The sequence below is a fragment of the Elaeis guineensis genome, chromosome 1 (assembly GCF_000442705.2).
Source record: "Elaeis guineensis isolate ETL-2024a chromosome 1, EG11, whole genome shotgun sequence".
NCBI classification, from domain to species: Eukaryota; Viridiplantae; Streptophyta; class Magnoliopsida; order Arecales; family Arecaceae; genus Elaeis; species Elaeis guineensis.
Genome location: NC_025993.2, coordinates 164877465 through 164904714, shown reverse-complemented (window position 1 = coordinate 164904714; position 27250 = coordinate 164877465). Strand labels below are relative to the sequence as shown.

At 44.4% G+C, this 27250-nt stretch overlaps 2 protein-coding genes across 3 annotated transcripts; both read left to right on the top strand.

Moving 5' to 3' along the window:
• Positions 1 to 7: 7 nt before the first annotated feature.
• Positions 8 to 4475, top strand: LOC105060504 (sufE-like protein 1, chloroplastic/mitochondrial). Of its 2 annotated transcripts, XR_012135982.1 has the most exons (3): positions 8 to 1313; positions 3902 to 4017; positions 4114 to 4475. XR_012135982.1 is itself a non-coding variant. In XM_010944240.3 (2 exons), exon 1 carries the CDS (start codon positions 120 to 122, stop codon positions 1290 to 1292), a length of 1173 nt encoding a protein of 390 aa, XP_010942542.1. In that variant the 5' UTR covers positions 8 to 119; the 3' UTR covers positions 1293 to 1313; positions 3902 to 4475. The 2 variants fall into 2 exon arrangements, 1 of the variants encoding a protein (XP_010942542.1); XM_010944240.3 differs by having other exon boundaries at positions 3902 to 4475.
• Positions 4476 to 21027: 16552 nt separating this feature from the next.
• On the top strand, positions 21028 to 26220 carry LOC105060606 (heavy metal-associated isoprenylated plant protein 41). The gene is made up of 3 exons (XM_010944394.4): positions 21028 to 21256; positions 22696 to 22894; positions 25189 to 26220. The coding sequence occupies exons 1-3, from the start codon at positions 21028 to 21030 to the stop codon at positions 25952 to 25954; spliced, it is 1194 nt and encodes a 397-aa protein (XP_010942696.1). The 3' UTR covers positions 25955 to 26220.
• Positions 26221 to 27250: the final 1030 nt, after the last annotated feature.

Here is a 27250-nt window from a genome sequence, read left to right as displayed (position 1 = left end):
CTTCTCGCCTCCACCAAAGGCCTCTTCTCAAAGGCCAAAGTTCACACAAATCAATAAGCTCCTCTTCGTTTCTCCTCTCCTCCCTGTTCGCTGTTCTCTCTCCGCCGCCTGTTTCCCTTATGTCGACCGTCTCCTATTCTCTCCGCCTCTTCTATCCCAAACTCCCCCAAATCCTCCCCAAAACCCCCGTCTCCAAATCCCCCTTCCTTCCGTCCGAACCCTTGCTCCTCTTTTCCTCTTCCATCTCCTTCCAACGCCTACCCAAATCTCCCCTTTCGGAGCCCGTCCGAGCCCAGCAGCAGCAGCAGCAGCAGCGGGAGGCCGACGTCGATCTTTCCATCTTCCCTTCCAAATTGCAAGAAATCATCGCTCTCTTCCAGTCCGTCTCCGAGCCCAAGGCTAAGTACCAGCAGCTCCTCCACTACGGCGCCCAGCTTCCTCCTCTCGACCTCCGCTTCAAGACCGATGATCACCGCGTCCGCGGCTGCGTCTCCCAGGTCTGGGTCCGCGCCTTCCGCGATCCCGACGACCCCACTGCTGTCCGTTTCGAGGCCGACTCTGACTCCGCCCTCACCAAGGGCCTCGCCGCCCTTCTCGTCTTCGGCCTCTCGGGTTCCCCTGCCCCCATCATCGCCGCCGTTCCGCCCGGCTTCGTCCGCCTCCTCGGCCTCCAACAGAGCCTCACGCCCTCGCGGAATAACGGGTTCCTCAACATGCTCAAGCTCATGCAGCAGAAGGCCCTCCAGCTATATTCCCAGGTCGGTCATTCGGAAATAAACGGGGTTTCGGATTCCATGGGATCGAATTTGGGTGCCCAAGGCGGAATCTTGGAGGATAAAAATTCGATCTTGGGTGGAGAAACTAATGAAACTGGCAAAAATTCAACCTTTAGAGAGATTTCGAGTGCAAATGGGAGCGGCGATTCGCTACCCTATGGGGTTTTGAAGGTTGATGGAGATGGGATGGATAACGCCAATGTGGTGCAGAAAAGCTTGGGCGGGGGGGTTGGCGGGAGAAGCAAGAGGATAAGGGAGAGATTGGAGAGGGAGCTGTCTCCGGTAGAATTGGAAGTGGAGGATATTTCATACCAACATGCGGGCCATGCTGGGGTTAGGGGAAATAATGATGGAGAGACCCATTTCAATGTGAGGGTGGTTTCCAAGGAGTTTGAAGGGAAGAGTTTGGTGAAGAGGCACAGGCTTGTTTATGACCTGTTGCAAGAGGAGTTGCAAAGCGGATTGCACGCCCTCTCCATAGTTGCAAAGACTCCATCTGAATCCCAGTCCAGTTAGATAGGCACTGAATAGCGGCAGGTTTTATTACCTTATTTGTTTTCACAATCTTTTCCCCCTCTTTAAATAGTCAAGCATGAGCTTTTCAAAGAATAGAGAGATGCTGCATTGTTTGGCATATATTGTCCTGTAATCTTACTGTCTGCATAATGCTGGAAAAGTTGAGGATTATGTGATTTCCTTTAACGGTTTTAATTTTTTCTCAAAGAAAAATCGGTATTCCAATTTGGTTGTCAGGCTTATACTAGTAATTTCTATCCAAACATATTAGTTAAGAAAGATTATAACCTGACTATAGAAAACAGATAAGAGGTTGGCTTCTTTCTTTTGCCGTGTTTCTGATTTTAAAGTCAATAATCAAGATCTAAAAAAAGGAATGTAGAGAATAAATGCAATAAGGTTTGTTGGTCATGGTAATGCTTATGTCTGATAATGACATATTCCACATCTATGGAGTAATATTGAACTTTAGAATTTTTATGGCTTGATTAATTATATGTTTGTCTGAAGTGTTTGCTGGTGCTTGATTGTTCTTAAACTGAAGATAATGAAAGAAATATCATGTGATTCTGGATCCCACGTGGTTGATGTTGCATTCCTGATCATCTTAATATAAAGGTTATGGAATTCCAACCACAATCTTTCATTTGCTCTTGTAATATCAAATTGCTTTTGACCTCATATATTAGAATCACGTGGATTAGCTTCAAGGCAAGTTCATCAATATTCTTTTTGTGGATGCCTCCTGTTACAGCTGATCCTTGTCATCTTGCAAGTGTATTAGCGACATTGACATAGTGGCAATTCTTATAACATGTTATAGAGGAGGAATGTTGAAGGTCCAATATGCTTGCTGTTGATGCCCCTTTAAATTGATGGGAAACTTAAGGTTATCCTGCAATTTATGAGTTTCTCATTGTACTTTATCAGTAGGTAGAGTTTTTGTGTCTATACATATATACTGATAGTCAGCTATTGTCTGCTATGCCTTTTCTCCTTCTGTTTGCCGTGCAATAGTGGTTTAATATATTCTTTTTCATGATTACAAATAAAAAGATCAGGGTTATGGCTGTATTGTATTGTTGTTGTTGGTAGGATTTTGCTTTCATAAGCTTGTTTTGCTCTTTTCAACCCTTTCTTCTTTTGTTGTATTATTCCAGTGGTTAAGTTCTTACCGTTTGGTCAAGATCTGACTCAAAAAAAAGGGTAACCATGAGGCATTGTAATATGTGGGAATAGCTAATTCTGGATGTTAGACCTTAATTTCTAGTTGTAATTGCATATGTAAGCGCATGCAAATTGTAAAAAATGAAGAATTTTAGTGGGAAATATTGCATTGGTATGCAATAATCCAAAACTTCGATGCCAATTCTTCATATGAATCTGAGCTAGCAGCCTTACTCCAATTATGTAGGGCTGATACGATAGATGTAGGCATGTTCCTTCATAATTTGAGAACATTCTTACAATGAATGCTACACTTGACACATACCATCTATATATTGGTTGCCCATGTCCTTGGCCAAGGCAAGTCTAGGAAAGAGAAGGGCTTGCAGTTAAACTAGAACATGAATTTAGCAGATTTATTTTATCCATTGCGAAATGCACTCGTGCAATCGGGCGACATGCCTCATAGCTCCCTGAGACAGGAAGAGTCTATGCAGAGAACATAAAGGGCAAACTAAGTAACCCATGAATTTAACCATTCATGGAGTAGTAAAGTGAGAACATGAGAATAGGAAACTTCCTAGGAAGCTACTTATCTTTATAAAAGTTATAGTACTGAACCTGTTTATTTGGCATAGTTGTAAGTAATAGTTACTTAATGTCTGGGCAAGAGTTTCATCGTGACTTATTATCATTTAGGGAATTAGTAATTGACGGTGCCCGTTGTGTGCCATCAAGGAAGGTAGTTTTCGATATTTCTGCGGAATTGGTAATTGTTTTAGGTAATGAAGCCTACATTTTTTCTTTGGGTGCTTCAATTTTCCTGTATTAAGGGTCTTTAGTTTAAGCAACATAAGGATGCTGCTGATGTTGAATTATTATCACAGCCATTCTTTGATATTATTAAATTGTATTCTTGAGTTGTTTTCTCTTTATTTTTTTGAGAGTTGCTTTTCTATTAGTGATGATGTGTGCACATCTCAGAAATTTGCAAAATAAGATTACAAGTTGTTTGGGCCACCCTATCTCAAATTGTTTCTTCCATTTATTTTCTCTTAGGTGTTTCTTCAAATTATCCCTTTATTTACATTAGAGTTTTGCATTAACATCATCGTTTCTACTAATCTTATTCTCATATGTCCTCTTGACTTCTTAATATTTTGCTTTAAAATCAACCTGTTATTAGTTCTTTGGTGTCTTGATGGAATTTGGTCGGTCAGTAGTGATTACTGTACATCTACTCATCATCCACCTGGCTATTATCTTATTTGAGCATTCTTATTTATCTCTACATCCATTTGAATGGAATTGGAGCAGCGAAAGCTATATGTTTGGGGAATTTATTGCTGTTAGTTCATATTGCCTTCACACCTGGATGCCTTTGAATTTGCATCCTTGCACTCTTTTGTTTTTACTGATTTTCAATTATTTATATTCTGTAGCACTTCCTCTGTAAGTTAATGGGCACTCTCTTCCTAGTTTTCTCAAGCAACACTTCAGCAGACAAGATTCACCAAGCTGCTATGTTACACGGACTTGGTTTTGCCTGCCAGGGGAGGTATGTGTCTTTGTGTGGAATCCTTTAAATATCTAGAGGTTTGTTCTTATGGATTTGTGTTCAAGTGTCATACCAATACCCGTGTTTTAAAAATAGGGTGCAGGTACTTTAAGCTAGACTGAAGGGTTTGGATAAGGCATCTAGGGTCTCTGTACCAGTAGATGAATGATAGATGCATGTATAACAAGTGCATGGCTCTCAACATCACCTATGACCTATGGTCAAAGCTAAGGGCCATCAGGACGTTGTCCTTGCTTTCTGAACCAACGAAAAAAATTTACCTGTACTGTGCTCGAAAAATTCCTAGATGTACAAGAAAAGCAACTTTAATTGCTACATGTTCTATCTCGGCAAACTGCCTTATTATTTTCTCAAAACTTTTGGTCTTTTTCTTTTTATTCATTCAGGTATCCTCTCCTTTGGCTTTGAACTCAAGCTATGAATGGTGCATTTTTGTCTGTGCTTGTGTATGTGTCTGTGTCTGTGTGTCTTTTTCTCACCTTTATCACCTGTCCAAAGCTTTTCTTATTATTGGATGGCTTTAATATCTCATTTTAAAGGTTGATTGATGACATGACTCCATACTAATCCTGATGTAACTATGGTCCTAAAGCCACTCTTCATTCATGCTAGAACCTAATATTAATTTTCTTAAGTGCCAGTTACCTTCTCTACTTTTCACAACAGTGTGTTTGCTTTTCTTCTATCTTACTCTTAAGACCAAGTGACCCAAACTCTCAACAACTTCTAAGAGTATTCTCTCTTTCTTTCAGTAATATCATTACTTCTGATAACTTCTTTACCGTTCTGATTCTTTATGCATCTGACTTGTTCCAAAGATTTGCTTCTCATCCCTCATCTTTCTTTGCTTTGAGATGCTTTCCTCATCATATTTTGGTAAAGAAAAGGCTGTGGTGATGGGCAAGAAGCAAACTCCACCGTTAAGATCTCTGATCTTTTTGTCATTACTGAAGTTCTGATACAGAATTATTCAGGGGAGAAAGAAAGGAAAACATAATTGAGTCTAGAAGTGGATCTCCAGCTGGGGGCATATTGGCATTTGAAAGCCCTTACAGTTGAAAAATTAGGTTTTAGTTAGAGAATCCTACGAGCCAAAGTATATGGGTATTGAGGTTTGAGGAAGTCAGTTGCTTTTAGATGGTATTTAGTGATGGCTTTCCTTCCAAAAAAGGGAAAAAACCTGATTTTGAAAGAAAGTTCACAGCTTGGTATTATGTCAACTAACATTGCTAGAGCTAATGATCATGCAGCAGCGGAGAAGCAAGATACACATAACTGCTGATGTGAGCTTTAGCTCTTATGCCTTTACATTCTGTTGGGTATAAAATAATCCCAATCGAAGTTCGTAAGAGGTCAACCCTCTCAGGACTCTTCCGGCTTCCGACCTTATATGACATCTTTCTGAACTCCCCCGACCGTCCGAGCTTTCACAGTACCATCCGGACTCCTCCAGCAGTCGACCTTCCACAGTATCCTCCAGATTCCTCCAACAGACGAACTTCTATCGTACCCTTCGGACTTCTTCAATAATGAGCTCCTTCAGTCGTCTATCGGATTGCTCCAAATGTTCTTTGGGCTTCACTATCAGTCGAGCTTCTACAATAAGCGGTCTCCATCCGGACTTCCACGGCAAGTGGACTTCAGTCGAGCTTCTACAATAAGCAGTTTTCATCCGAGCTTCCACGGCAATCGGTCTCCATCCGAGCTTCTACAGTAAGCGGTCTCCTTCCGAACTTCTGCAAGAATCGGACTCCGTCAGAACTTCTACAGCGGATGGATTTCAGACGAACTTCTACAACGGACGGGCTCCAACAGCAGGACTTCTACAGTAACTAGACTCCATCCAAGTTTCTACAGTGGTCGACCGCCTTCCGAATATCATCCGAGTTTCTACAGTAAGCGAATTCCGTCCAAACTTCTATTGCAAGCGGACTTCAGCCGAACTTCTATAATAAACGGTCTCCATCCGGGCTTCCATGGCAACTGATTTTTATTCGAGCTTTTACAGTAAGCGGCCTCCTTCCGGACTTCTGCAAGAACCGAACTCCGTCCGAACTTCTATAGTGGATGGATTCCAGACGAACTTCTACAACGGATGGGCTCCAGCAGTCGGATTTCTACAGTGACCGACTGTCTCCGATGTCTTCCGTACCTCTCCAGCCATCAACCTTCAATAGCGCCAACCGGACTTCAACAGTGCCAACCAGACCCCTCCGATGGACAAATTTTCTCTGGATCCCTCTAGCAGTCGATCTTCCACAGTGTCCTCCAGACTCCTCCAGCGGACGAATTTCCACAACGCCTTCCAAATTCCGCTATCGGTCGATCTTCTGTCGGATTCCTCATGCAACCGGATCTCTCCAGCGGACAATCTTCAGACAAGCTTCTACATCAAACAAATTCCAGACGGACTTCTCTAGCAATCGGACTCCAGTCGGATTTTTCCAATAGAAAGTTTCCATCCGAATTTCTACAGCAGATGATTTTCGTCTGCAGCATCAACGCCTAAGGCACCCAACAACAGTTAACCCGTCAGCAACTTCGGAAACATCCGAGCTTCTCTTAGATTGCTGAGACAGAGAGCTATTCTGCTCCATCAGACGTCCCAACCGAGCTTCAGTCGTCCGGTCCGAATTCTCCGGCAAGTCACGACAACGGACATCACTCCACTCTCTGTAACAAACTCCACGTGGCCCCACCACTCTCCGGCAAGTCACGACAACGAACACCACTACTCTCCGTAACAAACTCCACGTGGCCCCGAACGGCCCACTACTAGGCAGTTACGGACGTCGTTGTCAATCGGTTACGCTCTCCCGTCTATAAAAGAGATCCCCCAGATACGTTCTCCTCTAAGTTCTAAGCACTATCTTTAAACTCTGCTAAAATTTCATTCGAGTGCTCCATTTCTGTTGAAGCAGAATACTGACTAGAGCGTCGGAGGGTCTTGCCGGAACATCCCCAATTCTGGTTTAGACTTTTCTTGCAGGTTCCGGCGGCGGTCGTGATCCTCTCGACTCCAGCTTCTTCAGCATCGGTGGACTTCCGACGGTGGCCGTGATCCTCTCGACTCCAGCTTCTTCGGTATCGGCGGAATTCTGCACCAACACGTTCCAATGCAAAGAAACTTTGGTTGACATGTGATTAGTTGCCATGAAATTATTGTTTGCTGGAGAATGGCCTTCTGGGATGGATGGAGGGAGAATTTTAAGCCATTGCACTGAATTGTTGACACCACCCATATATGGAACTTTTTCTATAGTGCACTGAAGATCAGATAATGTGGCTTGTGAAACTAGTCAGGATTTGTTAATGACAAAAATGCCAAGCCTTATAATTCATAGAATGGTGCATGTTTAAGTTGGTTATGCTGCGGTGAATCTGAGAGGACCATATGAGTTATGAATTTATAGGCAAATGCATGAACTGCGATGCGAACTATTTTTATACCGACCAGTTCCCGAGATATTGCCAGTTTCATGGGTCTGTATTATTATTATTATTATTTTGGAATTATCTAGTAAAACTTCACTCAGAGTGTATTTGTTCAGCTTAACTTTAGAAAGATGCAGGTGTATAACTTGCTAACCCACAGTTCTATGAACTGTGATGTAATATTTAACATGATGTTGACCACATCGTCCTCGGGCCCAATTTTCTGGCTAAGATAGAGGTTATGGTCCTCATGGATGCCGGAGGAACTGAGGGATTGACTTGAGTGGTAATTTCCCCAGATTGACTGTTTATAATCATAAATTCGGGTGGTTGTTGCTACCTCTGCATTTATTCCAACATATGTGCGAGTGTTGCTGACAAAAATACTCCCCTTGTAAACCGAATAAAAATATATTAAAAATATGACGGTGAATCGTCTTTTTTTGGGTATCTTTCTGAGATGTAATTGAGTGTTACATAAGTTTGTTCCACTTATTTGCTTCTGATTCCTGTCCGGAGCCACAATCAATTTCCATTTGCAAGGCATTTCTATGCGTTGTCCTCCACTGAGTAAGAGTATTTATGTAGTGCAAAAATTGCAGGCATTCTTGTCATTGAGTTTATGAGCATTGTCGTGGTAGTAAACTCAACAGTGGCTTCCTCAGTGCTAATGCAGGGATCGCTGCGTTTCTTTGTAGAATCAGCTTTAGAGATGAAAGATGATTGTTGATATCCCTGCAATTTGCATCATCCTTTAGGATGTTTACCGCTTGACATCTCTGCTGGTTGCAGAAAGTGATATTTCCCCCTAGTTCGTGATTTTGCAGCATAAAAAGAATTCTGTAGCCATGTTTCTGGTCATCTGACCTATTGGAACTAACATATTTTTGGTATCACCTTTGCTCTACTTTTTTTTTTTTTCTTTGAATTTGACATTCTTTTGTGGTATTCCTTTCGTTAGAATGGATTGCTCCTTTTGCGTAACTTGTGTTTGTATTGTTGGTTGATTAGCATTTGTATTTCATATCTGGTGGGAGTGCCATGCCTCTCTTTTTTTTTTTTTTTTATCCTGCATGATCAGAGGTAATACTATGCCATTATACTGCGATCCTATTGCCTCCATTTATCATTTTGTCCTTTTCACCATATAAACACATAAAAAATGAATGAATAATTTTATTTTGGTGGTAAAATCTAAAATACTCTAAATCTAATATGTATTAAATACATCTCTCTCTCTCTCTTCCCCCTACCCTTCTCTCTCTCGTCTCGCCATGTCGTGCGCTGCACACCTCCAAATGAGGCCACCATGAAGCCTAGGACAACTGAGCATCGTCTATTATCGGCCGCTTCCCAGTCCCCCCCTTCAGTTGTCGTTTCTCCCGCAAATCGTACTTCTGCTGCCGCATCTGCAGGCTGTCAAATGTCAGCCCTCGAGTTCCTAACGCACGAAAAAATGAAAAAGAAAAAGAAAAGAGGAGTTCTAGTTCCTGTGTTGCAGCACCCATTTGATTTGCCGTGTTCGTTACTCTGGCTTGTTCCTTCCATCATTACATGTGTTCGCCGATTGGGATGGAACAGCCGAACTGCTGAGCTATTCGTATGTTGTACCCAGAACCATGTCGCACGACTAGCAATGTAAAGGGAAGCAGGGTATTTCGGTAATTAGAATCGACAAACCAAGGTTCTCAGTTTTTTTTAATTTATTTATTTTAATCCGTACGACGAGAATAATAGCACCTGCCACTCCCACCTCGCCACTACGTTACCCTCCATGGGAAATCCTTTGAGCGCTGCCCGTGGTATAGAAAATTTTACTTGGAGCGTACCATTTCATTCGCAGTCATTATTTTTTAATAATATATATTTAATATTTATAATTTTAATTTTTATAAATTTTAAATAATAAAAATATATATTTTTTAAAAAAATTATAACATATCATATAGATATTATAGCATTCTATACAGAATGTTATAATTTTTTTATAAAATATTATAGAGAAAATATTATTTTTATTATTAAAAAATTATTCGTAATGTTACAAATTAGAGTATTTGTTTTTTTGGGAGAGATACAAAGATTTTTTAGAAGAGACTTTCTAGATCGAAGAGGCTTTACTCTTTTTTTTCGATATTTTTTCTTCTATTTTTTTTCTTCCTTCCCCTTTGGATGCTGAGAGGGATTTTTATAGAAGTTTTTGCAGATTTAATTTGGATTCAAGTCTTGGAGTTTTGCATGCGTTGTCCGGCATGTTCTTATTTTTGGCAGAGGATAAATGCTTTTTCTGTGCTTTCGATGCATGCGCTATCTGATATACAACTTTTTTTTTGTTAAAATTTGATAGACACTTTATCTTTGTAGAAAGTTGATACTTTGGGTTTTGAGAAAGTTGCTGGGATTTGACAAAAGTTGATGATGGGACAAAAGGTTCTTCTTTTATTGACATAAAGGAGATAGGATTTGATGGATGGTGCCTTTTCTTATCTTTTTACGAGGAGTTTGAAGATTCCTCTTTGAAATTTTTGCAGATATCCATATCTCATAGGAAAAATTGACGCTCCATAGCTCGGGTTGATGAGCCAGTCCTTGCTGACGATGCTGATTTTTTCCTTTTTGATGCGCTCCATTCTTTTTTCAATTGTTTTGACTTTGGTGGGTTTTTAGAATAGCCCTGTAGTCTCTTTCTGTAGATAATCTCAAATCCAGGTGGAATTGATAATATTAAATAGGTCGGTGATGATGCTTTTGAGGACCTTGTTGTTCTCTCTTTTTTTTTTTGACTTTTTTTCCTCTATTTTTTTGCCTCCTTCTCCTTTGGATGCTGAGAGGGGTTTCTATAAAAGTTTTTAAAGACTTGATATGAATTTAAGTTCGGGAGCTGTTTTGCATGCACTGTCTGGCATGCTCTTATTTTTGACAAAGGGTTAGTGCTTTCTTTGTACTTTCAATGCATGCGCTGTCCGATATATAGTTTTTTTTTATCCATAATTTTTCAATGATAAAAATATCTTTTCCTCTTTATGATATTTTATGTAAAAAATCATAATTTCTAATGGCTTTGAATATAATATTTAGTATCTACTGACATTTGACTCTTAGTTGATTTCTACTATTGATGATTATTGACTCAAATATGACCCTTAATAGAATTGTCCTATACAAGAATGAGACTCCGCATGGCTTATCAACATAATTGAGACATTTATATGTGTGAGCAAAAATGTATTTAGTAACATAAGATGATGTGTTTGTCCCACCGGACTTAATGAATTGGGTGATAAGTTGGTGGGCTTAAGTTCATATTTGCTTGATCTAGACCTGGCCAACATTCACATGATGTATGAAAGATAGACCAAAACCCAACCCTCACTTGGTGGACCTAGATTGGATTGGATCTCCATCTAGGACTGATTTAAGGTCGGATCTAATTTTGGACTAACTTTCGCATGCTGTTAGAATCTATTCAATTTCTATTTTTGATAGCTTCAATTTATGCGATCCACATGTACTTTGATCAAAACCTAGGCCTTGATATGGAAATTGTTGGGATATACTGATCGATCCCTGCACACCGACTTACCATCGAACCTGTCCGACCGATGCCGACTCTACCGATCGACGACTGCCGACAATGGCTACCGACTATATTCGGTCAGAGGTATGTCGGCCGAACAGACCTATACTGTTCCCGGCAGGCCAAGCGGTCGAGCTCGAAATACCGACTCACTGTCAGGGGGGTGGCAGCCGACGTCTGACTCCCGCAATGCACCAGACCAGCCGACGGTGTCTCCGGGTCATTACCCGACGTCCTGCAGCCGAATACCGACGTATAGTCGGTCAGCCCCCCCAAACACCGTACGACTGCTATGGGCTGCTGTACTGACAAGGACATGCCGAGTTGCTGGAGCGCGCGTACAAATATATGCGCACGGACGAAGGAGCTTCCGACCGACGCCTAACCGAAGGCACGGGTCAAAAGGAGAAGCGGAAGAAGAATCGAGCTGCTGCTGAACTCAGCAGGCCCCCGACCGATAAACGGGTCTCGCCCCGACGACGGAGCCCGAGGTCGCCCCGACGACGGAGTCCGAGACCGACGCATCGCAGGTATGACTCCTACACCCCTCTTTTCGCTCCACGTGCGCAGATCCTGATGGAGATCGAAGGAGCGGAATACCTGCGACGGCCCCCGCCTTTGAAGGCAAAGGGCCTCAATCGGAAGAGATACTGTCGGTTCCATCGGAGCCACGGTCACACCATCGAGCAATGCATCCAACTCAAGGATGAGATAGAGGACCTCATACGATGAGGATATCTCGAAAAGTTCCGAAGGGATCCGTCAGCTCGGCCCCTTCCCGACCGACAACCCCAACCGACTGAAGAGGCAGCGAATAATCAACCTACTGCTGGAATCATCAACATGATCTCCAGACGACTGGATCGAGGAACGACTGCTGAAGGAGAATCGACAAAGAGGCCACGCCAGGATGATGTAATCATCTTTACAGATGAGGATGCTCGGAGAATCCAAACTCCTCATGATGACGCCATTGTTGTCTCGATGACAACAGCGAACTATGATGTAAAAAAAATTCTTGTAGATAATGGAAGCTCGACTAATATTTTATTTTACTCGATCTTTTTTCGAATGCGATTGTCGACCGACCGACTCAGAAGAGTCTCTACGCCCCTAGTGGGTTTCGCCGGGGAAGCCATCACGGTGGAAGGTGAAATTACTCTTCTCGTGACAGCTGGGATCGAACCATGACAAAGCACCATCCACATGACTTTCATGGTCGTCCAAGTACCTTCGACCTACAACGCCATACTTGGAAGAACCGGACTAAACGCCCTTAGAGCGATAGTCTCGACATACCACTTGCTGGTCCGATTTTTGACCAAAAATGAAGTCGAAAAAATACGCGGGGATCAACAGCTCGCTCGACGATGCTTCCAAATCTCTGCTCGAAGCAATGAATCGAAGGACTCCCTGACGGTCGACAAGCTGGACCAACGGGAAGAAGAGGAGCGGGGTGAACCGACTGAACAGCTGATTTCCATCCCGATGATCGAGAATCCTGAATAGGTCGTCTGGGTCGGGTCGCAGTGGACCGACTCGGAGCGACGGCATTTGATAGAACTGTTGAAGGCTAACGCCGACGTATTCGCTTGGTCGGCAGTGGATATGACCGGCATACCTCCGAAAATAATGACTCACCGACTCAACATCGCCCCTGGTGCGAAGCCAGTAAGACAGAGAAACGATCTTTCGCCCTCGAAAGGCAGAAGGCTATCGACGAAGAAGTGGACAAGCTGCTCGAGGCGGGCTTCATCAGAGAAACCACATATCCCGACTGGCTCGTAAATGTCGTCATGGTGAAAAAAGCCAACGGAAAGTGGAGAATCTGCATCGACTATACCGACTTGAATCGGACCTGTCCGAAAGACAGCTTTCCACTGCCGAAGATCGACCAGCTGGTGGATGCGACGTCCGGTTATCGACTGCTTAGCTTTATGGATGCCTTTGCCGGATATAACCAAATCCGGATGGCGCCCGAGGACGAGAAGCATACGGCTTTCATGATCGCCAAGGGCCTTTACTGTTACAAAGTGATGCCCTTCGATATGAAGAATGTCGGAGCTACCTACCAACGCCTCGTCAATAAGGTCTTCAAAGATCAAATTGGACGCAACATGGAGGTGTACGTGGACGATATGCTGGTGAAGAGCGCGCAAGCTTCAGATCATTTTCAAGACTTGGGAGAAACCTTCCGCACTCTTCGGCGACATCGGATAAAGTTAAATCCGACTAAGTGCGCCTTCGGGGTAGCTTCGGGAAAGTTTCTCGGGTTCCTCATTTTTCAGTGCGGAATCGAAGCCAACCCCAAAAAGATAAAGGCGATCATCGACATGCGGCACCCGAACACCAAAAAGGAGGTGCAGCAGCTCAATGGAAGGATCATCGCACTCAGCCGATTCATCTCTCGGTCGGCTAAGAGGTGCCTCCCGTTCTTTAAAACCCTGATGCAGACGAAAGACTTCTCATAGCCGGATGAGTGCCGGCAAGCCTTTGAAGATCTGAAGAAGTACCTGACTTCTCCGTCTCTGCTTGTGAAGCCAGAGGCCGGAGAAACATTGTACCTCTATCTGGCCACCGCCCCAGAGGCAGTTAGTTCGGTACTCGTCCGGGAGAACGAGAGCCGAACTCACCAGCCCATATACTATATCAGCAAAGTGCTCCACGGGGCCGAAACTCGATACTCAAAGGCAGACAAGATGATATTTGCCTTGGTCGTATCTGCACAGCAACTCCGTCCGTATTTTCAGGCACACGCCATCGTGGTTCTCACCGACCAGCCCCTGAGGGCGATCCTATGTCGCCCCGACGCATCAAGACGACTGGCGAAGTGGGCGGTGAGGCTAAGCGAGTTTGACCTCCAGTACCGACCGCGACCCACATTGAAAGCCCAAGTCCTGACCGACTTTATTACGGAATGCCCGACAACCGACCATACGTCGGAAGGCGGGGACTCTGAAGGAGCCGCGGCTTCTGAATTTGACCCCAGACCAACTTGGGTGTTACACATAGATGGAGCTTCCAATGCCCAAGGGAGCGGAGCTAGATTCCTGCTCACCAACTCGGAGGGAGTAGTTACCGAGTACGCCCTCCGATTCAATTTCAAGGCTTCCAATAATCAAGCCAAGTATGAAGTGCTCCTCACCGGCTTGAGGGTGGTGGAGGAGCTCGGGATCGACAGCCTCAGAGTCTTCTCCGACTCCCAGCTGATTGTGGGGCAGGTCAGAGGCGAATTCGAAGCGTGGGACCCGACCATGATGAAGTATCTCCAGAAGGTCAGAGATCTCGTGGCACACCTTAAGTATTTCGAGATCTCCCACATTCTCAGGTCGAAAAATGCTCGGGCCGACGCACTCTCTAGGCTCGCAACATCCGCCTACGGCACTTTGGGTCGGACATTTGTGGAGAGCCTCGAGCAACCAAGCATCAACAGTGCTGAGGAGGTACTACAACTGACGGCCGAGCCAAGCTGGATGGACCCGATCGTTCAATATCTGACTGACGAAACCAGCCTCGAAAACCCCACGGAAGCCAAACGACTCCGGTGGATGGCCTCCCAATATGTCATGATGGACGGACGACTCTACAAAAGGTCGTTCTCCCTTCCTTTGCTACGGTGCCTAGGATCGACGGATGCGGACTACACACTCATGGAGGTGCATGAAAGGATCTACGGGAGCCACCTGGGGGGCAAATCCTTGGTCTACAAAGTCCTACGATAAAGTTACTACTGGCCCACCATGAAGAAAGATGCAGCTAACCTGGTTCGGAGGTGCGAGCCATGTCAGAACTACGCTAACTTACAACACCGGCCCGCCAACCAACTGACCACCATCGTCGCCCCTTGGCCCTTCGCCCAATGGGGGATCGATATACTCGATCCTTTCCCTCCGACGTCTGGTCAGAAAAAATTTATAGTTATCGCCATCAATTATTTCACCAAGTGGGTGGAGGCCGAACCCTTGGCGCAGATCACCGAGCGCAAGATGGAAGACTTTGTCCGGAAAGCCATCATCTTTAGGTTCGGGCCACCGCACACCATCATCACCGACAATGGGCGATAATTCGACAACAATGATTTCAGAGAGTTTTATGCGAGATTCCATATCACGCACAGGCTAACCTCGGTCGGCCATCCACAGTCCAACGGAGAAGTCGAAGTGACCAACCGAACCATTCTGCATGGGTTGAAGATCCGACTGAACGAAGCCAAAGACCTCTGGGTCGAAGAGTTGCACTCGATCCTGTGGGCATACCGAACGACACCCCGGGTCCCGACCGGAGAATCTCCTTTCAGCCTGGCCTATGGGACGGAAGCAATGATCCCACTAGAGATCGGGCTACCATCGACTAGGGTTGAGCAATACTGTGAACCGGGCAACTCTGAGTGTCGGAGGGCCGACTTGGACCTCCTGCCCGAGCTTCGACGCGAGGCTCAACTCCGCATGGCTTCCTACCGACAAAGGGTGGCCCGATACTATAATACTAAAGTTCAGCCAAAATTTTTCAGACCCAGAGATCTGGTTTTGAAGAAGGCAGAAATCTCGAAGCCTCAGGATCAAGAGAAACTGTTCCCAAACTGGGAAGGACCCTACAAGATTGCAGACACCTGTAGGCCGGGCGCTTACCGACTTGAAACCCTGGAAGGGATGGCCATTCCTCGGACTTGAAATGCTGACAACTTGAAATTGTATTATCAATGAGTTCTGTATGCCCTCCTTGCTCGGAATACAATACAATTTCAAAACTCCAGAGTCTACAAAGTTTGGCTCTCCGTCGAAAGTCGGCTCTTGACAAAAGTACGAGCCTCGACGCCCTAAATTGGTCCTAACATCTTGTCGGGAATCTATGACTCTACGTCGAATCAACGACATGATCGTCGAATCTATGGATCTACGTCGAGCCTACGGCTCGATTACCGAACCAACGGCCTTCGCCTCTAAGGGCAAGAGGCTTCGACTACCGCGATTGGCTAGCTTGGGTGAAACGCCAGGACAACCGCAGTCGCGTTTGCGACATGCCAACTTGGTCACGACCGGTCGAAGAATATTCGGTTTGCCACCGTTTATCATACGCCATGACGTACCTGCCCGACAAGGTCTGTGCAATGAGTATTCGACTTACGACGAACTGACTCGATCACGATCGATCGAAGGATATTCGGTTTGCCACCGTTTATCACATATCCCGACGTGCACGCCCGATCAAGGGTCGGACAACGGATATTCGACTTATCATCGTTATCCCATCCGAATACATCGAACACCACTCGACTATCAGGCCCTACGGGATGATCGTGCCGACGAGCTACGTTTGGTGATTGGCCGACCCTCGGCCTAACGAACACGCCCGGGCGGCGGGCACTCGACCTACAATCGGTGCGACACTCAACCATTGGGATGCCGACCTACGATCGGGGCTCGCACTGACTTTGGCACGGCGCATGCTACTAACCACTTTGATCGGCTATGCTACACCCTACCGAACGTCCTAACGAAGTATGTCGGAGCTACGACCTATACACTCGGGGATGGCTCGACAGATCAATCACTTTGGACCGCATGCAAGAAAGGTGTGAAAAGTCTTGGATTTTGTTAAGTTGGAATAACTTACAAAATTGGGCCGAAGCCCGGCTACAAAATTGGGCCGAAGCCCGACTACAAAATTGGGATGAAGCTCGATTACAAACATCGAAGACAAAACGAAAATGAAAAATACAAAGATAACGGAGCAGACGCTCTGACTATTCGTCGGAGTCGACTTCTTGCACCGGATAGAGTTCGGGAGCCACCGGTGTGCCCACTCGGGTCGGGGAAGGATCGGGAGTTGGAGCTGCCTCACCTTCGGCAATTTGTTCCGTCGGCAGTAGGTCGGCCTCCCCCTCTACGGCTTGGTCCTCCGCCCCTGGAGGGACAATGCCGCTCAAGTCGAGCTCTGGGTGCCGACTCTGGATCGCATCCCGGGCGTCCTCGTAGCCCACCCGATAGGAGGCGAAGCCGCTCTCCAAGAGCTCCTCCCGGTACTCGTCCGAGCCTCGGAAGTCCTCCACTACCCGACTCAGTGCCTCCTTGGCCGACTCTGCCTCCGTCTTCGCTATGTCGGCGTCAGCTTGGGTGGAGGACAAGTTTTCCTCGGCCTTAGAGAGGTTCTCCAGGCTAACGCAAAGCTGTTCGCGCTCGGCCTCAAGCTCCTTGACGCAGCCATCCCGCTCGCACCACAGTTGGTGGACGGAGCAGGTCTTGCACCGAACTTGCTCCCGAGCCGACTGAAGCTCGGCCTCTGAGGCGGCTAGGCCGTTAGTAAGTCGGAAGATCTCCTCCTCGAGCCTAGCCTCCCGGTCGACCGACGACTTCAGCTGATTGACCAACGTCGCCTTCTCAGCTTCGGTGGCCTCGACCCTATTCTTCCAGGCCGCTCAGAGATCGCCGAACCTCCGATACCCGACCTCCAGCTCGGACATGTTGTAGATCAGCTGCAAATAACAGGCCGGTTGTCAGAAGATCGAACTGATAGAAAACAATAATGAAGATGAAAAGGGAAGAAGAGGAGCTCACCTGGATCATAGTCGGGTAAAAGGAAGAAAGCATGTCGGTCACCCGCCGACTCCTCATGATCTCCCGATCGGTCGGGAGATGGTCGCCTGACACAACATCCTGGCCAAGTCATGGTTGGCCAGGGCTGACGCTCCTTCGGGAAGCTGGACGACGGATGAGGCGGCGCGGCCGGCCGACCTTATGTCGTCGCCCGGTGCCATCGGAGCCTTCCCTTGTTCGACCGTCCAAGCTCGAAAATCAGAAAAAGACGGGAAGCTCGAGCTTGACTGGGTCCCTCCCGAGGCTGCGACGGCCGTCGATGCAGGTCGTTCGGGCTCGCATGTCTCGGCCCGAACCTCTTCTGTGAGCGATGGAGCCGACACCCCTTCGGCTGCTCCCTCAGCCACCCCTTTCTCGGACGGTGCTTCGGGTGGCATCGCCGGCACCGACAGTGCGATAATCGGCTCATAGCCCGACGCACGTTCGGAGTCAGGCCGCACTGCCGCCGTCGCAATGTCGGCCGGGGATGCTATCTGAGGCCTCTTGGGAGGCCGCGAGGGTCCGGCCCCGGTAGCCGGCCTCTTCCTCGCCGCATATTGTCGAATGTCGGCATCTGTCAGCCTCACCCTCGATGGCATGCCTGCAATTTTAATAGAGGATCAGCACAAGTCCAAAGACAGATAAAAAAGATAAAAACGACCGACTGACCAAACAGTACCTAAATGGAAAATCGAAGTTAGGCCGGCGTCGTACAGAGCTTGCTCGATGACGAGCTCCCTTTATTTCGGTACCGACACATCCTTCAGTCGGTGAAAATCCTCTCGATCTTCAGCCTCCACCCGACTGTTTTCATTCGGCTGAGTCCGAGGGTCGCCCCAGCGGGAAGGGAACCCCTAAGGTAGCGAGGAGGAAGCAAAGAAAAACTGATTCTTCCATCCGTGGATCAACGATGGAAGACCAGTGATGAATGAGAGACCTTTCTGGGGACTAAAGAACCACCACCCTCGGACTTTCGAGTGGGATCGGAGGACAAAGAATGTCCGAAAGAGAAAAATACGAGGATAGGTCGGCAAAAGCCGACACAGCAAGGCAAAGCTGATTATCAACCGGACTGAGTTCGGTGCCAGTTGCACCGGACAGAGCCCGTAGTAATCCAAGACGTTCCGGACGAACTCCGGAATCGAAAAACGAAGACCTGCCCGAAGGTCCTCGACGTAGAAGGCCACCTGGCTTGGAGGCGGGTTGTTAACCCGTCCCTCAGCCCCAGGGGCGAAGAGCTCGAACTGCTCTGGGATACTGTACTGCTCCCTGAGCCGTTCGACGTTCGCCTCTGAAAGTGAAGAAACCTCCACCTCCGGGGTCGATCGGGAGTCGTCAGTCGGGTTCCCCGACTGACTCCCTCGAGGAGAGGTCCTAGCCATAACGCTAGTCCCAGAAAGAAGAACAAAAGAAAAATGACAAAGGAGGAAGGGTGCAAGGAGACAAGAACAGAAAGCTTCGAGGAGAGCTCAAAGGAAGAGGATGAAGATGACTACCTGGAACTGGGGGACAACTCGACAGAGCCTCAGTGCCAGAAAAAAAAAGATTTGCAGCAGAAAGTGAAGTTTTGGATGCAGATGGCCGCATATATATAAGGCCCTTCAATGGTCGAGATGAAAGTGCGCTGAACGAGGGCTTCCCGGATGACGACACATGGTGGCGTCCGAGCCCTTCCTCGGTCCGACTGTTCGACGCACCCGCCTCCAGATTAAGCCACGTCACCTCCATCCGCGAGAATATTTTCGGCCCAATAGCCCCTTGACACGTGGCGGATAAGCCGCGTCTCGAAATTCACTAACTGACGGTGGTTCATGTTCTTAAAGAGACGGCGGTTTATGTTCCCAAGGAGATGGCGGTTGATGTTCCCAAGGAGATGGCGGCTCATGTTCCCAATGGGACGTCTGACACCAGATCATTCATTGATACGGTCACCAGAGTTGGAGCGTGACATGATGGATAACCACTCCTTTCGTCCGAAGCTGTCACCCATATGAAAATGCTGGCCAACACGACATCCGACTCAGGAGTGGGGGGCAACTGTTGGGATATACCGACCGACCCCTGCACGCCGACTTACCATCGGACCTGTCCGACCGACGCCTGACTCTACCGATCGACGACTGTCGACAATGGTTGCCGACTATATCCGATCGGGGGTATGTCGGCCGAACAGACCTATACTGTTCTCGACCGGCCAAGCGGTCGAGTCCGAAATACCGACTCACTGTCGGAGGGGTGGCAGCCGACGTCCGACTCCCGCAATGCACCAGACCAGCCGACGGTGTCTCCGGGTCATTATCCGACGTCCTGCTGCCGAATACCGACGCATAGTCAGTCAGCCCCCCCCCAAACGCCGTACGACTGCTATGGGCTGCTGTCCTGACAAGGACATGCGGTGTGGCCATCCTAGGGGCGTTGTCCTATCAAGGACATAGGTCAATCCCAGTGACTTGACAGTCCACGCCGACTTGACAGTCTGCGGCGATTTTGACAACCTCCGACGATTTGACAACTCCCCAGTTGTCTGCATCATTAATGGCAGGACCATGCCGCGTTCTATTATAAAATGAGGTAAGGCAACAGTGTTGGTAAGGCGAAGCTCCCTAAGCTCTTGGGCTCTCTCTCTCTCTAGCTCTCTCCTGTTGAGCTCCTGATTTTTCACTGTTGCCTAGGCTCCTCGCTGACTTGACTATCGGAGGGTCCCTGTCAAAGGCGTCTCTTATCTATGAGAATTTTTCTTGCAGGTGCGTGACACCGACGATCGGACGATGGGAGGATTGACCGCAATAAAAATCATGCTCAACTCACAAACTCGAACCTGTGAGCCTCGAATATTAGTTAGCAGGGAAAACGGTTTATGGGGCCACTCGTGCAAGCAACCTTACAAAGCTCACCATTTCTTTAGAATTTCCCCGCGATGCCTGCATGAGCACTCTAATTTGCAAGAAAACAATGGAGGTATACTCCCCAGCCCATAAAATAAAATTTGCTTGTTACGAAGTATCAATGGCACAAACTTTTTTTTTTTTTTGGTGAACAGTGGAAACTTATAAGAAGCACAATTAACACCAAAACTCAGATTTCCGTGGCAAGCATGCAATTGCCTACGAACAATCAAAATTAGCGTATATAAAGGAAGGCACGAATGGTATGTTCAAAATTAACGTTGAGAAACTCTCGGACCGGGAACCTAAGCGGCTCCATCCGTGGCAACATCGTCATTAACTAGGAACCGAGGGCACTCGCCCAAAACATAAATTAATGATATCACCATAAAACGGTGCAAAAAATCTTCTTGCAGAGTACCAGAAAAGTTTTTTTTTTTGAAAAAAAAAGAAAATCCGCCCTTCAATATTCCTCTTTTTGTACCTCTGCCTTGAAACCTTCTTGCGGAGTGATAAGGGAATGAGAACTCGAAAGAGAAGGGTGAGAAGGGAGCTCTCACCAGAGGATGCGGAAGAAGCCAAGGAAGAGGCGAACGAGGAGGAGACGGAGAAGGTGATATGGGTGAAGCACTACTCGTCATTGCACGAGATACTGTTGGTGGGGGAAGGAGACTTCTCCTTCTCCTTCTCTCTAGCCAATGCCTTTGGCTCTGCATCCAATATTGTTGCCACGTCCCTGGACTCACATGGTCATCTCCCCCATCCCCCTCTTCTTCGATCCTCTTTCTTTGTTTCTATTTTCCAATGCATCTATGTATGTATGTATGATAATGCATGCAGGATTACTAGTAATGTTTATGGATTTTGTAGATGCATTGTTTTTTTTTTCCTTTCTTTATGTATGAAGGAGATGGGGGGCTGATGGGTCGTCTTTCTTGATGATGAATAGGCTTTAGAAGTTAAAAAGTCGATGAGTGTTATGTGTTGCCATTTTCTAATTTTCGCTTATTGTCTCGTCCAGGTTGTGACTTTTTTTTTTTTGGGATTTAAATTTGATATTTAAGTTGCTGCGTTTTTAACCGACTTTAGGAAGCAAAAGATAATGCTTGTGGGTACTTCTGGTTTGATGGTAAATAGTGGCTGGTTCTTTGATTTGACCCTTTTTTTATGGGATGTTCGTGTTTTCATTTATTTTTCGTTCAGTCTTGGTTGTGTCGTTTTTTAGTCATTTTTCTTCATTGTGTGATTTGAGTGGAGAAATAGGTCGGACTGAATTTATATAGATGCTCGGTTTGCATTTTATTCCGCAAGGGAGACGAAGGAATACAATGGATACTTTTTTCTCAATGATGCTCTAATGAGATCGGAATTATTCCAGGATTTTATTGGAAGTGTTTGATTTACTTTTTTTTTTTTTTTACTGGATAATTCTGGCAATTAGGATCATCGCGTCGCACCCTGCACCAAATTTTGGATGATATAACTGTATAAGAACCATTTTTCGGTTTTACTTTCATGAGTCAGGACCTCTTAAAATGGCTGTTACATACTGATCATGGTTAACCTTTGATTAGTCGCTTAACTCTTACCAACATTACCTTGGGGAAATACTGCTAAGTGCTAACTCTCAGCAGCTGCAATATATCCTTGCATAGGAAACAATTTTTAGGGGGTTTATTCTTTATAAGAGTGCTGTTCTCATGATGTTGAAACAACATTGGAACTTGAAGGGGATGTTTGGATGCTGGAAGATCTTATTGGTTCGATAAGATCTTCTGGCAGCGGCGGGAGACTTCTGGTTTGAAGTTGTCAGAGGAGCTTCGAGCCCAGGTGACAATTAATCTCTATTCTTTTGGGAATTAGATATATCACTTCATAGGAGGAATAGTTGGACCATGGAGATTTGTCGTCCCCTGGCTACTTTCACTTTCTTGAGTCCCATAGTTACTCACTGGAATATCAGTCTGATAAGATCTTCTGCATCCAAACATAGTCCGGTAACTATACTGAATTTGGCTACAAAGATGTTACTTCCCGCTTTTGGTTAGTTGACCACTGAAAGAAAGTCATTCTCATTTCCATGCTAACATCAGATTTTGCATAGAAATAATTTTTGTGTTTTAACCTTTTGTTCTTTGAGGTTCACCCTTCTTACATTTTCTTAAATATTCATATCACCTTGAATCAGATGTTGTGGTGGTCAAGTATGCAAAAGCTAAGACACATTTGGAAAGTCTGGAGAAGATGGGGGCAACCATTTTACATGGTGTTGATGCGACAAAAATGAAACTTCATACTGATTTGAAGATGCATAAATTTGATAGGATTGTGTTCAACTTTCCACATGCAGGTTTTAAAGGAAGGGAAGAACAGATGAAATTGATCAAGTATGTATAACTAGTCACTCACATTATTTGTATTAATGTCCTGACTTGTTTGACCAATTACTGAAAGTTAGTACATGAACTTGCATATGATCTTATTTAATAAATATTGCTTAAAATGCCATATTGTGTATTGTATAAATTCTAGTGCATCTGTATGAGCTGTTACACTATCATCTACAGGAAAATAAACTATGGTAGGCATTCATTCTCTTAAAAATAATTGTGTTTCTGTTAAAATTTTTGTGGGCAAATCCAGTTGACATCATTCATAGTTATACTTAATTATGAAATGAGAACAAACTACACTAGCAAATATATGTAATTGGCTTCATAATTTTTTCTTTATGAAATATTTTATGTTAGGGCCTCTATTCACTTCTGTCCTTTGTGGGCAGTTGAGTTTTAGGTCTATAAGGCCTTTTAACCTTCTATCCAAATTTCATTAGATCTTAGCTTCCTCTTTTCTATTCCTTGCTACTTTTGCAAGTTATGGATCTTCAATCATACTTGTCTCTGTCTCCTTGATGATAATGTTCCTGCTATTTGATGATGTGTGTGCGTGTGTGTGTGTGTGTGTATACACATATATCCTTCTTTTGTGGATCAGACAACAATTGCGGCTGTAGTGACAATTTTTGTGCGAGAAATAACTCAAATTAAAACAGAACTTTAAGGGCATGCACGGCGAATATAGTCTAGATAGTGCTAAGAATGGATAACAAGTATTTTAGAGGATAGAAGTTTAGAGGCAATCTTAAATAATAAGCTAATTGCTGTCAAACCAGTTGTAGGAAAGGAGTTTCTTGTGACAGGATGGTGCAAAATTAAGAATTGAGTGTTACTACAAAGAAATTAATGAAGCAATGATATCATGTAGCAAAGCAGAAACTATATATGTAGCAATATGAATAGTAAACTAATGGGATCATATCTAGTTTGACTATTGGCTCTATCAGTACCATAGACATGAACGTGATTCCCTTTATCTTGTTTTAAGAAATAGGATGGGTGGAAGCCCATGTTAGAGTTGTGGTGAGGGCAGGGTCGAACCAAAGTCATTTCTATCAAAACAAGAGACTACTAATTCGGCAAGCTGGTACCCTAATGCAATTCCCTCCAAATCAGGCTTGTCTTTGCTTTTGTTACAATTATTTTATTTTGTGTAGCAACCTCGATGAATTTCTCAAGTTGCACAAGGCAAACTAGAGTCATGGTGGTTGCTTAAACCAACTATTGGATCTAACTATTTTTTGAGTCTTCTACCCCTTTGATCTTATTTCTCATATCTTCTTTTATGATGTTGATGAATAGCTGATTGGGATGATGCAAGCAAGTGCAAAAAGACCAGAAAAGCCACAATGAGAAAGTGCTTTTCTTGTGTAGGAGGTTTGGGGAAGAGGAGGGGGGAAAAACCACTGGATAGTTGTCATGAAGGACTTGAGAAGGATTGGCATCATCTGATGATGTTATTGCTTGATAAGTATAAATACACCTAAAGTTTGCATTTTCTAGTGAATATTCTTTCCATCCAGAAAATGTTTTTTTTTTTTTTTAAAATAATACTGTTTCTATCCAAGGAGTCCTTATACTTAAATTTAAATAAGAGAACAGTTTTCCCTGGACTCAGGCATAGGTTGTTGAAAATTGGTCAGATAAAGTTCGCACATGCAACTGTGCACAGAATGCAATGCTGAAGCTTGCCAGTGGAAGTTAATATTGATAAGCAATGGGTTTTATGGACATGCTAAGCTAGTATTGATTGTTTATCTACCTATAATAACTATGCTCTTTCATTCAGACAGACTATAATTGCCTTGGTTTGTTTGAACAAAGTCAAGTTATAATATATTACATTTTTGTGTTTTCTGTAAATTCCATTTATATTGATTAAAATTCCAAATATTGATTAAGTTTATGATGTTCTTTCAACTTTAAATGCTTCTCATGAACTCTCTTTTCCTATATGCATTACTAGCTTAATAGTTGTACTAACTTCCAGGTTAGAGAGGACATCCATACACCCAAGTAAGCATCTGTGCACATTTTGTCATAGAACGTAAGGTGTTTAAATAGAGAAATTTTTATATGCATTACTAGCTTAATAGTTGTATTAACTTCCATGCTAGAAAGGACATCTACACACCCAAGTAAGCATCTGTATTGTCATAGACTGTAAGGTGTGTAAAGAAAGAATATGTATGATTGAATGTCATCCTTATACCGCTATTTTTAGTGTTGGTAATGTTTAAAGATCCTTGATGACTGATCTATCTTTTCTATTATGCGTGGTTTAGTTTGCACAGGAAACTAGTGCAGGGTTTCTTTAAAAATGCCAGCCACATGCTTCGACCCTATGGGGAAGTTCATGTAAGCCATAAAACAGGAGGCCCATTTCGCAAGTGGAACCTTGAAGAACTTGCTTCCAAGAACTCTCTTATTCTGGTAGAATGTTCTAATTTTAAGATCGAAGACTACCCAGGTTATAATAACAAAAGAGGAGATGGACCGAGGTGTGACCAGACATTTCCCTTGGGTAAGTGTTGCACGTTCAAATTTAGGATTGGTGAAATCCAAAAATTGAAGCAAGCCTGCAAAAAGAAGATGGATGCAACATCAAACATGGATTTTTCCTATGGAAGATGTGGAACTAATACAACTGAAATTGATGATGATCGTCTAAGAAGTATTAGCAGAGTCAATCACCCAGTTGCCATTCAGAATCCTGGAGCTGTTTACTTGGACAGTGTTTGGGGTAGAGCAAAGCCCGCTTTTGGAATTAATAGTGTATATTTGAGGGTATATAGAAATTATTTGGAAGATGTCCGCATGGTTTCTAGATATGGTCCAGACTTGAGCTATGCCAACTTTGGAAATTCGAATAATGTTTATGTCAATGAAATGAATGGAACACTTGCCAGAACTAACAGCGTTTACATGAGAGGTCATCGAGAACTTTGTGATATGAGCAGTTTTAGACAGGTTAATTCACCAAGGACGTTTGGACCTCAAGAAACAGAAGCTACTCCCATCCGGGTGACTTCAAGAGCACATTGGTACTGATGTCTTTACTTTTGCGAGGGAGGTTCCATTTTGACTCACCTTCCGTCCTTGTCAACAAACTTAATTGTGAATGGTGATTAATTTTGGCTTAATTCTGGCTTCTGAAATATTCTCTGACAAACTACCTAATTGTTTATACTTCAAATATCCTGGTTGAGGGGTTGTGAGAAGGCAACTGGAGCCTCTTTCTGTTGGCGAATCTGGTGATTAATTTTGTTTTTGTTGATGCAATGTTGATTATGTAATGAAACTTTTGATTCTACAATACCAAGGCAATCGTTTTTTTCTTTGTTGTGGAAAAAATTGTTTGTGAATGTGCTTCTAGCTTGTTGACATCTTTGGTTATTAAATGCTTTTTTTCAATGAAATCAAACCGTTGTATCTTTGATCCTTTATCGAACCAATTTCCTACAAATTGCCAGGAGAGATTGCCTGATTAGATGATTCTCTTCTGACTGCATATGCTTGTTGCAGTTGTTGCATGATGGGTTTGTTTGGTTAATCTGGCAGAGTGGGATTAGTAGGTTCCTTGTTTTCAGTTCATGCTTTGCTCTGTCCTTGCTCAGGATCTCAAATAATTTATGAAGATTGAAAATATGAAAAGATAGGTGGTTGTGATTGTGGGATTCCAAAGCATTCTTTTGATCCAAAGCTGATGCAAAAATCAGAAAGGAGTATGGCTATGAGGTAGATATTCGCTGTGATGATTGATCCCTTCTTCAAAGGTTCTGTCAATCCTCCCCATTCTGGATTGGATTTTTGTCAATGGATGGGATGAGAAATGGGATGATATGTTGAGATGGTTAAGTAGCGGTACATGGAAGTGGTTGCAGAATTTTTCAGCTCAAAATATCGATATGGCGTCATTAGTTTTATCTACAGCACACATGGCAACTTAAATCTATCCAAGAAATCCATTTGAGGTCTATCCTATAGTATCTCACATTTATAATACAATATTTAATTGATTAGCTTTACATGCCTCTCCAAAATCATGTCCTATGAAATATTAGTGAAGCAGCAATTCACTTCCATGTTTACTTAGGTTGCAGTTAAGTTGATATATCCCTTAACCTGGTCTATCTTGCATGCATGTAATCTTGGTACAGTCATATGAGTGCAAGTAGAAGATTTGTTGAAAAATCCTAATCATGGCAGTTTATTGGAATATCGACTAAGAGGTATGGAGTATAAGCTTAACCTCTCTTTCACGGGACTTGCTTTTTTTTACCTGTGTGGTAACATTTACACAGGACATCATTACTCGGTCTTTCAATGGACGAACACCTACTTCAT